Below are 12,732 nucleotides of genomic sequence, written 5' to 3' on the forward strand. Positions count from 1 at the left end.
TTCATTAGAATGACAAAGCAAAGAGCTTCACTGGATGGGTGGGGGGGGGGGAGCACAATGGGAGCTGCTTTCTAAGGTAAATGTGCCACTGGCTACACGGTTCTTTCACACAGAGAATGAACTCGCCAGCCGCAGCGACTGGCCGTATACTATGCATTAAGACGAAGTAAAGAGCACTAAAAGACTTCCTCAGCGTTGGAGGATCAAAGACGCTTACACTTAGCGTCAGAAAAAGCCCCTGGTTTATCTTACGGCCTTCCACTCTGAAATTCTAGCATCTGACCCACTTATAAAAACCAGGAGGGAAGCTCTCCCCAAACCCATAAACAAATTGGGAGTCAGGTGAGATCAGGCATGTGGCTAGTCCAAGCGTAACTCAAAGAACCACGGAGTATGACGTGCACTCATTGCTGTGCAGTGATATTCTGAAGCAGATCTATGCCTAGGTAAAACTCTAGGTACATTCTAGGTAAAACTCTCAAACTTTAAATCACTGTGACCCAACATTAGGGGATGAGTTAGTTCTATCCAACCTTCAACCGCTTGGCTATGGTTTCAGAACCAATACCAGATGACTGACTGCGGCCAAAAAAGGTTTCAAGTACCTCCCACGGGCAGATTCCTGACCCTTTTAACAAGACCTGGAAAAATTTGATGGAAAATATGCCCTTAAAATTCCCCATCGATGCAGTCATCTGTTACTGTAGCCTTGGGTAAAAGCTATTAATGGTCTGGTTATTTTATCTGCATGAAGCCATTCCAAAGCGATAAATCACCAGAGGTCCACAACACACGAGCCGAGAGCATTTCCTCGGAATCTCGGGGGAAACACGGCGGTGAGATTCCAAACTCCAAAGACAGACGCTTTGCGCTGCGGCAGGAACGATGAATTTCAGCAGGCTCACGCCATCGTTCCGAAGCACACTCAATATTGACAGAGCACACCGCCTCAATAAATGTCTTTGCTGCCTATTGACAGGGAGGCAGAGAAAGTAGAGCAGGCCTACTCTCCCCTCTATGCGTTGCTCCTCTCTAGCCTTCACTCTTACTTTCTGACTAACCTTTCTTTTGCTCTCCTAACTCTCACTCTAGCTCAAAGCAATAGGTATACTTTCAACTAAGCTAAATTCTTCCTCCCGAACAGGTGTAAGAATAGCTCACGGAATCATTTTTACTCCCATTAGAATCACTAGGAATCACTAAGAAATTCCTGGTGTGTGGAACAAGCTCGGATTGGATTCTGCATCATAACTGCAATATAGAACAGGGACCAAGTCTATAATAAATAAAGCACATGTGTCTATCATAGCACGTCCACAAGATTCATTTATGCAAAAAGGCCACGAGGAGGTGCGGTATATTGCAAATATACCACGGCTAAGGGCTGTTCTTAAGCACAACGCAACCCAGAGTGCCTAGATACAGCCCTTAGCTGTGGCATATTGGTCATATACCACAAACCCCAGAGGTGTCATTGCTATTATAAACTGGTTACAAATATAATTAGAACAGTACAAATGAATGTTTTGTCATACCCGTGGTTTAAGACGGGGTGGTTCGAGCCTTGAATGATAATTGGCTGACAGCCGTGGTATATCAGACCGTATGACAGGGGTATGACAAAACAATTATATTGCCGTAATTACTTTGGTTACCAGTGTATTACAGCAATAGGGCACCTCGGGGGTTTGTGATATATGGCCAATATACCACGGCTAAGGTGTGTATCTAGGCACTCCGTGTTGCATTGTGCTAAGAACAGCCCTTTGACGTGGTACAGTGCCTTGCAAAAGTATTCATCCCCCTTGGTGTTTTTCCTATGTTGTTGCATTACAACCTGTAATTTAAATAGATATTTATTTGGATTTCATGACATGAAAATACACAAAATAGTCCAAATTGGTGAAATTAAAAATAGAACTTGTTTAAAAAAAATGTAAATTAATAAATATGAAAAAGTGGTGCGTGCATATGCATTCACCCCCTTTGCTATGACGCACCTAAATACAATCTGGTGCAACAGATTATCTTCAGCTGTCACATAATTAGTTAAATAAAGTCCACCTGAGTGCAATCTAAGTGTCACATGATCTCATTATATATACACCTGTTCTGAAAGGCACCAGAGTCTGCAACACCACTAAGCAAGGTGCACCACCAATCATGCGGCACCATGAAGACCAAGGAGCTCTCCAAACAGGTCAGGGACAAAGTTGGGGAGAAGTACAGATCAGGGTTGGGTTATACAAAAAATATCTGAAACTTTGATTATCCCACAGAGCACCATTAAATACATTATTAAAAAAATAGAAAGAATATGGCACCACAACAAACCTGCCAAGAGAGGGCCGCCCACCAAAACTCAAGGAGGGCATTAATCAGAGAGGCAACAGAGACCAAAGATAACCCTGAAGGATCTGCAAAGCTCCACAGCGGAGATTGGAGTATCTGTCCATAGGACCACTTTAAGCCGTACACTCCACAGAGCTGGGCTTTACGGAAGAGTGGCCAGAAAAAAGCCATATGGGATGGAGGTTTCCCTTCCAGCAGGACAATGACCCTAAGCATACTGCTAAAGCAACACTTGAGTGGTTTAAGGGGAAACATTTAAATGTATTGGAATGGCCTAGTAAAAGCCCAGACCTCAATCCAATTGAGAATCTGTGGTATGACTTAAATATTGCTGTACACCAGCTAACCCATCCAACTTGAAGGAGCTGGAGCAGTTTAGCCTTGAAGAATGGGCAAAAATCCCAGTGGCTAGATGTGCCAAGCTTTTAGAGACATACTCCAAGAGACTTACAGCTGTGATTGCTGCAAAAGGATGCTCTACAAAGTATTGACTTTTGGAGGGTGAATAGTTATGCACGCTCAAGTTCAGTTTTTTGTGTCACAATAAAAAACATTTTGCATCTTCAAGTAGTAGGCATGTTGTGTAAATCAAATGATACAACCCCCCAAAAAAAATCTAATTTAATTCCAGGTTGTAAGGCAACAAAATAGGAAAAATGCCAAGGGGGGTGAATACTTTCACAATTGACCATACACCACACCCCCTCATGCCTTATTTCTATTTAAACTAGGTAAGTCAGTTAAGAACAAATTCTTATTTACAATGACGGCCAACCAAAAGGCCTCCTGCAGGGATGGGGGCGGGGATTAAAAATACAAATATTTAATATAAACACAGGACAAAACACACAACACAACAAGAGAGACAACACTACATAAAGAGAGACCTAAGACAACAACATAGCAAGGCAGCAACACATGACAACACAGCATGGTAGCAAGACAACATGGTAGCAACACAACATGGCAGCAGCACAAAAACATGGTACAAACATTATTGGGCACAGACAACAGCACAAAGGACAAGGTAGAGACAACAATACATCACGTGAAGCAGCCACAACTGTCAGTAAGAGTGTCCATGATTGAGTCTTTGAATGAAGAGACTGGGATAAAACTGTCCAGTTACAGTGTTTGTTGCAGCTCGTTTCAGTCGCCAGCTGCAGCGAACTGAAAAGACGAGGGACCTCGCACCCAGGGATGCGTGTTCTTCAGGATCTTTAACAAAATGTGACTGGCAGAACGGGTGTTGTATGTGGAGGATGAGGGCTGCAGTAGATAGGGGGGAGTGAGGCCTAAGAGGGTTTAATAAATAAGTATCAACCAGTGGGTCTTGCGACGGGTAGACAGAGATGACCAGTATAGAGTGCAGTGATGTGTCCTATAAGGAGCATTGGTCACGAATCAGATGGCCGAATGGTAAAGAACATCTAGCCGCTCGAATGTACCCTCACCTGCCGATCTATAAATGATTTATCTGTAATCTAGCATGGGTAGGATGGTCATCTGAACCAGGGTGGAAACCAAGTCTAGACTTAACTTTAGCCTGCAGCTTTGATATGTGCTGAGAGAAGGACAGTGTACTGTCTAGCCATACTCCCTAGTACTTGTATTAGGTGACTACCTCAAGCGCTAAACTCCGAGAGGTAGTAATCACACCTGTGGGGAGAGGAACATTCTTATAACCAAACCACATGACCTTTGTTTTGGAGGTGTTCAGAACAAGGTTAAGGGTAGAGAAAGCTTGTTGGACACTAAGAAAGCTTTGTTGTAGAGCATTTAACACACAATCTGGGGAGGGGCCAGCTGAGTGTAAGACTGTATCATCTGCATATAAATGGATGAGAGAGCTTCCTACTACCTGAGCTGTTGTTGATGTAAATTGAGAAGAGTGTGGGGCCTAGGATTGAGCCTTGGTGACAGGCAGAGGCTGAGACAACAGATTTTCTGACTTTATACACTGCACTTTTTGAGAGAAGTAGTTAGCAAACCAGGCCAAAGACCACTCAGAGACATCAATACTCCTTAGCCGGCCCACAAGAATGGAATGATCAACTGTATCAAAAGCTTTGGCAAAGTCAATAAAAATAGCAGCACAACATTGCTTAGAATCAAGGGCAATTGTGACGTCATTTAGGAACTTTAAGGTTGCAATGACAGATTCAAAAACCTGAGCAGAAACCAGATTGCATACCAGAGAGAATACTAGAGACATCAAGAAAGCTAGTCAGTTGATTATTGACAAGTTTTCCCCACACTTTTGATAAACAGGCAAAATAGAAAGAGGCCTATAACAATTAGGAGCAGCTTGATCTCCCCCTTTAAATAAAGGACAAACCGTGGCTGCCTTCCAAGCAATGGAAACCTCCCCGAAAAGGATAGACAGGTTAAAAAAGGTCAGAGATTATAGAGGCAGCAACCGTAACCTCTTGAAGCTAGGGGGCACTATTTTTATGTTTGGAAAAATAACGTTCCCAAAGTAAACGGCCTATTTCTCAGGACCAGATGCTAGAATATGCATATAATTTAGGATAGAAAACACTCTAACGTTTCCAAAACTGTAAAAATATTGTCTGTGAGTATAACAGAACTGATATTGCAGGCGAAAGCCTGAGAAAAATCCAATCAGGAAGTGACTCTTATTTTGAAACCTATGTGTTCCTGTCCCTATTGACCATTGAAAGGGATATCAACCAGATTCCTTTTTCTATGGCTTCACTAAGGTGTCTCCAGCCTTTGGACATAGTTTCAGGCCTTTATTTTGAAGAATGAGCGTGAACGACCACATTACATAAGTGGTCAGGTGGGGGCTCTCAGAGTGATTTTTTAGCAAAAGAGAGAGGCGGCCATTGTTCCTCCCGGTCCTAGTGAAAAGCCAACTGTCCCGGTTGATGTATTATCGAATAGATATTTGAAAAACACCTTGAGGATTGATTATAAAAAACGTTTGCCATGTTTCTGTCGACATTATGGATATCATTTTGAATTTTTGTCTGCGTTGTCGTGACCGCTATTTCCGGTGGATTCCTGGGCATAACGCACCAAACTAACGGAGGTATTTGGATTAAAAAAATATATTTATGGAACAAAAGGAACATTTGCTGTCTAACTGGGAGTCTCGTGAGTGAAAACATCCGAAGATCATCAAAGGTAAACGGTTCATTTGATTGCTTTATGATTTTCGTCACCAAGCTTCCTGATGCCAAGTGTACATAATGCTATGCTAGGCTATCGATAAACTTCCACAAACACTTGTATTGCTTTTTTTTTAAAGCATAATTTAAAAATCTGAGACGACAGGGTGATTAACAAAAGGCTAAGCTGTGTTTCGCTATATTTCACTTGTGATTTCATGAATATTGATTTTATGAATATTTTCTTGTAATATTTTTTGACTGTTGCGCTATGACAAATATACCGGATCCGGGATGGGTAGTTCTAAGAGTTAAAGAAGAAAGGGTCTAAACCATCTGACCCAGATGTTTTTTTGGGGTCAAGTTTCGGTAGCTCCTTTAACCCCTCGGACTCAGTGACTGCCTGCAGGGAGAAACTTTGTTGCGGGTGTAACAGTATAACTTTAGACCGTCCCCTCGCCCATACCCGGGCGCGAACCAGGGACCCTCTGCACACATCAACAACTGACACCCACGAAGCATCGTTACCCATCGCTCCACAAAAGCCACGGCCCTTGCAGAGCAAGGGGAACTACTACTTCAAGGTCTCAGAGCAAGTGACGTCACCGATTGAAACGCTATTTAGCGCGCACCGCTAATTAAGCTAGCCGTTTCACATCCGTTACACGGGGCAGGGAGAAAAGAGGGAGAAGCATCGGGGATAGTCACATTAGAAGGGATGGGAGATGAGGAAATGTTGGATGGGCAGGGAGGCATGGCTGAGTCAAATATGAATCCTGACTTAATGAAGTGAAGAAGAGCCCAGCCATGCGCTTCTTGTCAGTAACAACCACATCATCAACTTTAAGGGACATGGGCAGCTGTGAGGAGGAGGGTTTATTCTCCAGGTCTTTAACTGTTTTCCAGAACTTCTTGGGATTAGACCCACAGAGAGAGAACTGCTCCTTAAAGTAACTAACTTTGGCCTTCCGGATAGCCTGAATGCACTTATTTTTAATTTGCCTGAACAAGAACCAGCCAGCTTGAGTATGCGTGTGCCGAGCCTTTCGCCAAATGCAATTCTTGGGGTGGAGTAACTCTGCAAGATCACGGTCGAAGCAGGGGCTGAACCTGTTTTTAATTCTCATTTTCTTTATGGGGCATGTTTGTTAACAATACCACTGAAAATATCCTTTTCTGGGTGTTTGGAGTCATACCTTGTGGGATTGGTAATAATCTGAGAAAGATTTAGGGATTCCCATTGCTTTAGGACTTGGTCAGGTGGTTTAAGCATGTCCCAGTTTAGGTCACCTAGCAGGACAAATTCAGACTTAGTGTAAGGGGCCAGGAGAGCTTAGGGCAGGTAGGGTAGAGGCCGGTGCTGATGGAGGACGATAGCACCCAGCAACAGTCAACAAAGAGCTATTTGAAAGTTTAAATGCTCAAAGTCAGCAAATCAAATTGTTTGGGGACAGACTTGGTGGAGACAACTGAGCACTGAAGTTGATCCTTGGTAAAGTGCCACTCTCCCACCTTTGGAAGATCTGTCTTGCCGAAAAAGGTTATAACCAGAAACGGTTAACATCAGTATTCAAAAGGCTCTTCCTTAACCACGTCTCAGTAATGACCAACACATCTGGATAGGAGCTTTGAACCAACACTTTCAATGTATCATTTTTTTTAGGTAATAAGATTCTAGTGTTAACGTGCAGAAAACCCAGGCTTTTAAAAGACAGAAAACAGTGAAGCAGATACCAAGTCAGATTTGGGGCTACCAACAGTAGGTGGGCCAGGGTGTATATGCACATTTCCAGATATCATCAACAGTAATACAATCAAGGCACGGCATAGTACAGGGAGAGCTCTGCAGTGCTGATTTATAACATCTGAATGTGCATCAGATGGCAACAAGATCATATTGTACAGCAATTTCATCAGGTAACATGAATACAAAGTTGACGAGAGCTGGTTAGAATAGGATGGGAGGCCAAAAGACCGTGTACCCAATAGAGAGTCAGAGTCCCAAATGTGGGAACAAACAGTCTGTCCCACAGTTGGGAAAATAAAGTTTGTATTAAAAAAAACATGCATGGGTCATGAGGCGAATAGCGAAATAGCAAAACGCACAAGAAAAAAATAACAACTTGGGGCTAGCCATTGTAAGTTCAGAGTCACTCGCGCCAACAGTGCCTGTGTGCTTAATTGCTTAAATATACCACGGCTTTCAGCCAATCAGCACTCAGGGATTGAACCACCCTGTTTATAATATGGCATGTCTGGTAAGGGTGATGGGGTTTGTTTAAGACTCACTGAAAAGAAGCCGGCACATTTCGGAAGTACGGTCCTACTAAGAGCATCCCATTGTTCGACGATAGTTAACCCTGGAGGCCATACCTATTTTTAACCCTCTCTAGTGCCATCCAAGTGCTGGATGCCTCCTGGTTTTGTGTGACCTGGATGTTCTGTTGGCATGAAGCCAACGTGCATTTCATAAGGCCCCTGATTCTTCTAAATCTACTGGATTGTCATGCAGAATTTCTGTACTGACTGGTTGTAAGTTGCAATAGATGTGCAGTGAATGTGTGTCTCGTCAAAGAGCATGTGAAGAGCAGGACATGATTCTGGATATCGATCGGCACATTGCAGTGGTATTCCTTTTTTTGTGCCGGCCACAATTTAAATGCATCTACAGGGAAACAGGGATGAAAGGCATAATGACACTCATTGTTGATTCTGTCATGGTCAGAGCTTGTGGAAAACATGAGAATATTATGAAAAATATTAAGACTCACAATCTTTCCAAAGTAGACAGCCCGGTGAAGGATCCATTCCTCAATTCCTGAATTTTGTTGTTGCTTAAAATCCTGTGAAGAAAAAAAGAGATGTATCAACCACTAAAAGTGTCTACATCAATAAGACACCACAAAAGACCACATTTTAACGACAAAAGTACAGCAGCTTTCAGCAGAAATTAGTGTTAGTAGAATTTCAACTAAACTACATTTCATACTACAACTAGCTCATTACCCAACAAGGAGGAGCCTACTATGGACATGTTTAATTCCATCAACACTGAAAGAAAGCTAAGCTCTAGTAATCCCATTGTCTCTCAACCCTTCGTTCACGGGATGTTCTCTAGCGCCGAGAAGAGGGGAAAACAACTTTCTTCTGCCCACCGTGTACTTCCATGATGCTAAATTGGTAGCATGTGTCTCTACAGTGTACAATTCATCCAGGTAGGCGAGATGCGATAACGTCTGGTGCATACTTTGTCAACCCGCTTCCGCTTTGATGTTTAAAGGTATAATAATCGGATCCAAAAATGCTGTGACTCACTTTGAGATTGTTTCCAGAGTGCTACATGAAGTCATTTGATGTAACGTTATAGGCTTGATCGTAGACACCGGCAGTTCAGGTGTTTGGTCTCAAACTTCAATAATGATAGAGTCGTTGGCAACAAGGTATTATTGTTTCATAGGGGCTAGATCCACAAGTCACTGGTATTGCTGAATCTAGGATCAGACTAGTCCAGGTCACGGCAACAATGACTCAATGAAAGTATGCTTTATTTGACTGAGATAAATCGGATCTCTAGATAGTAAGATGCATCACATCCTTAATGAATTACCTCAAGAATCTATTCAATCAGATAAAATAGCAAGTATTGTACTTTTGACCCCTTCTGAAATTGAGAAAAGCCCTCAGAAGATGCTATGAGGTTATCAACATTTTGGCAGGCAACGGAGCTCCACTCAAAAAGCAGTCCACACTTTGATAACACCTCCATCATTCAACCAATCTATTCAGATCAGATTGTGCCTCAATTTATAAATGCACCAAAGGTCTCTTCATTCAACGGTGGAAAACGGGAGAGGCCTCGCAGAAAACATGTCGTTTGAAATTCGAGTTTCAAATGTCAAGACTAGTGCAATCACATGACCAAAGCTTTAGTTCTTTTTTTTTATTTATTGGGGGCTTCAGCAAAAAGTATCAAACATCGGCAGAGAAAATGACCTGTGTCAGAAGAGCATACATTTGAAGTAGAGGTCGACCGATTAATCGGAATGGCCGTATTAATGGCCTAAGGCCCGTATTTCTGTGTGTTATCATGTTATAATTAAGTCTGATTTGATAGAGCAGTCTGACTGAGTGATGGTAGGCAGCAGCAGGCTCCTAAACATTCATTCAAAGAGCACTTTCGTGAGTTTTGCCAGCAGCTCTTCGCAATGGCTAGCTAGTTAGCGGGATGCGCACTAATAGCGTTTCAAACGTCACTCACTCTGAGACTTGGAGTAGTCTCAGAGCGAGTGCCGCGGCTTTTGTGGAGGGATGGGTAACGCTGATTCGAGGGTGGCTGTTGTCAATGTGTTCCTGGTTCGAGCCCAGGTAGGAGAAAGGAGAGGGACGGAAGCTATACTGTTACACTGGCAATACTAGAGTGCCTATAAGAACATCCAATAGTCAAAGGTATATGAAATACAAATCATAGAGAGAAATAGTCCTATAACTCCTATAATAACTACAACCTAAAACTTCTAACCTGGGAATATTGAAGACTCATGTTAAAAAGAACCACCAGCTTTCATATGTTCTCATGTTCTGAGCAAGGAACTTAAATGTTAGCTTTCTTACATGGCACATATTGCACTTTTACTTATTTAAACCAAATTGAACATGTTTCATTACTTATTTGAGGCTATTATATTTAGTTAAAATAAGTGTTCATTCAATATTGTTGTAATTGTCATTATTAGAAATACATTTTAAAAAATTGGCCGAATTAATCGGTTTCTGCTTTTTTTGGTCCTCCAAAAATCGTTATCGGCGTTGAAAAATCATAATCGGTCGACTTCTAATTTGAAGTGTTAGATATCGCATAACATAAACAAAGAGCTGGCCAATTTTAACCCCAAAGTACAAATTCTTGCCCTTTTTTCAAACCTCTACTCACCCTGTGCTAGACACCCCAATTCGTACCCTCTCCCCCCGAAGGCTTAGTAATTGAATGGTGATGTTTACTCCTGTGGGAGAACCCAACTGGCTTGTGTTGTGGTCATCCTAATTTTTGACTTTCGGGAGGGGATGTGGTGGGTCCCACACAACCAGTACCGACAACCCCCGGCCAGATTGGAGTCATTACGGGTGTTGAGGACTAGCTTTATAACAAGGTTGGCTGGTGAAGACTATCGACATTTTCTCTTCCCTGCTCCCAACCCCTCAGAGAGGAAACGCAAACCGTTCCTGTGTTTCACGACTGGCCCCGTGGCCCGTGCATTCTTCTCCGCGTGCCGAAACTCCAGATGTCGGGGCTTGGTGAGGAACGAGACTGCAAAGTCTATCACTGCTCTCGACACATACTGATGATTTAGGCAGAGCCACAGGGGATTCACACAGAGATCTTGGGTCGAGAAAATCATTGAGGAATAACTGGTCTGACCCAGATTTATATGGCCTATGATGTTTTATTGTAAGGTTCAGGGAGGGATGATTTCAATTCCAGTGTGAATGCTAAGTAAAGTACATCAATGGCTTTTTTACAGATGATAATGAGCACAAAGATGAAAGCAATTAATGCATTGAATTAATTATGTTTATCTATATATTTTTTCTTTGGGGGGGGGGGTGCTCTGCTGCCAGGGAGATGGCACCAACAGACATGGCACTGCTTCTAGCTCCTCAGCACCTCTGCAGTATGTTTTTTTTTGTGTGTTGTTTCTTACATTATTATCCCAGAACGTTTGTGTTATTACATACAGCCACAAGCATTTCGCTTCACCCGCAATAACATCTGCTAAATGTGTACGTGACCAATACAATTGGATTTGATACGTTCATAACAAGTTCAATATATTTTCTCTCTCATGACCTGAGTGACGTGTAGACACATGCAGCTCCAATTGCAGATTTGTTTATCCACAAATATCCCTGCTACTTCCGTAGAAAACCACATAATTGTATTCAGAATCAAAAGACATAACAGCTATATTACAAAACACACACACTCTTAGGAATTATTCAAGTCCGGCTGGATAAATATGCACTTCCAACCTTGTGACTCTCCAACTGTCAAAATAAATCTGTGTAAGAGGCTTCTCCTGAGAGTCATGAGCTCTGTTCTCCCTTCCCCCTCTCTCTTCCTCCCTCCCTCTCTCTCTCCTCCTCTCCCTCCTTGTGTCCCTCCTTCCTCCATTCCACCCTCCCTCCCTCCTCATCCTGACTGGTGTGTGACCTCAGTGCGAGTGGAACTGCTTAGCTTGCACGACTGCAAAGAAACCTGTATATATAGTTTACCATAAACTACGACCTCTGAACAATGCGTGTTTATAGTTCTGCCCGTCTGAGCACTCATACCATTCACATATTCATTGAGATAAGGTTTCTGCATTGTAGATAGATATTAGGAGCCTACAACAAAGAATATTTGTTGTAAAGAATATATGTTGTAAAGCTGTAGAATTGGTTGTAAAGAATAGATGTTGTAAAGAATAGATGTTGTAAAGAATAGATGTAAAGCAGTAGAATAGATGTTGTAAAGAATAGATGTTGTAAAAGCTGTAAAATATATGTTGTAAAGAATAGATGTAAAGCAGTAGAATAGATGTGAAGCACGGCAAAGAAGTAGGCCTATAGACTGAGCCACTTCAGCCTGACTGAGCCGGACATGCCTAGTTAAATAGAGGTTAAATAAAGAAATAAAAATACAAATTTCAAAAGTGAATGTAGCCAGCTACAACACCATGTATTGATTCTCAATAGGTAGATAAATCAAGCACTGAAGAACCATATCCAGAAAAGGTGGACAATCTTTTGGCAGTCTAGACACCTTTGACCAATTCAATGTGTTCGATCTGCAGAGGGCAAGTGCCTAGAGGCAAGTGTCTGCTTCTCAGTTTACGTTTGCCTCTGGGAGCGTCTACACATCTGGGAGCGTCTACACGTCTGCATTCGGAGCGTCACACTAGAAGGTACTTAGCATCTGAAATCAGCACCACCTGTAGGTTGTCTCCATCTCACATTTGACTACTAGCTTCCTGAGCGTCTGCACTGGTAAATTCCTCAGGGCTCAGGGGCAGAGGAGGGGAACCACCCTTATCTTGACGCAAAGATAAAACCGCCTTGAGCATGAGCCAGGAACAAAAGAGCAGTGGGATCCAGACAAATCTCATGTAATATGCACTAATGTACTAGGGACTGAAAAAAATCACATGAATTGTAGCCTATAATCACACAAACTTTGCCGTCAAACCCAACCATCTCCATTGTTAAC

At 42.4% G+C, this 12,732-nt stretch overlaps 1 protein-coding gene across 1 annotated transcript in view; it reads right to left on the minus strand.

Moving 5' to 3' along the window:
* The window catches only part of LOC110500613 (adhesion G protein-coupled receptor A3), a 54,780-nt gene that overhangs the window by 31,901 nt on the left and 10,147 nt on the right, over positions 1–12,732 (minus strand). Inside the window, exon 2 of the mRNA XM_021578069.3 lies at positions 8,258–8,329. Within this exon, the coding sequence (XP_021433744.3) occupies positions 8,258–8,329 (72 nt within the window). The remainder of the gene's footprint in view (positions 1–8,257; positions 8,330–12,732) is intronic.

Source organism: Oncorhynchus mykiss, chromosome 21, assembly GCF_057628025.1.
Source record: "Oncorhynchus mykiss isolate SJ-2025 chromosome 21, ASM5762802v1, whole genome shotgun sequence".
Classification (NCBI taxonomy): domain Eukaryota; kingdom Metazoa; phylum Chordata; class Actinopteri; order Salmoniformes; family Salmonidae; genus Oncorhynchus; species Oncorhynchus mykiss.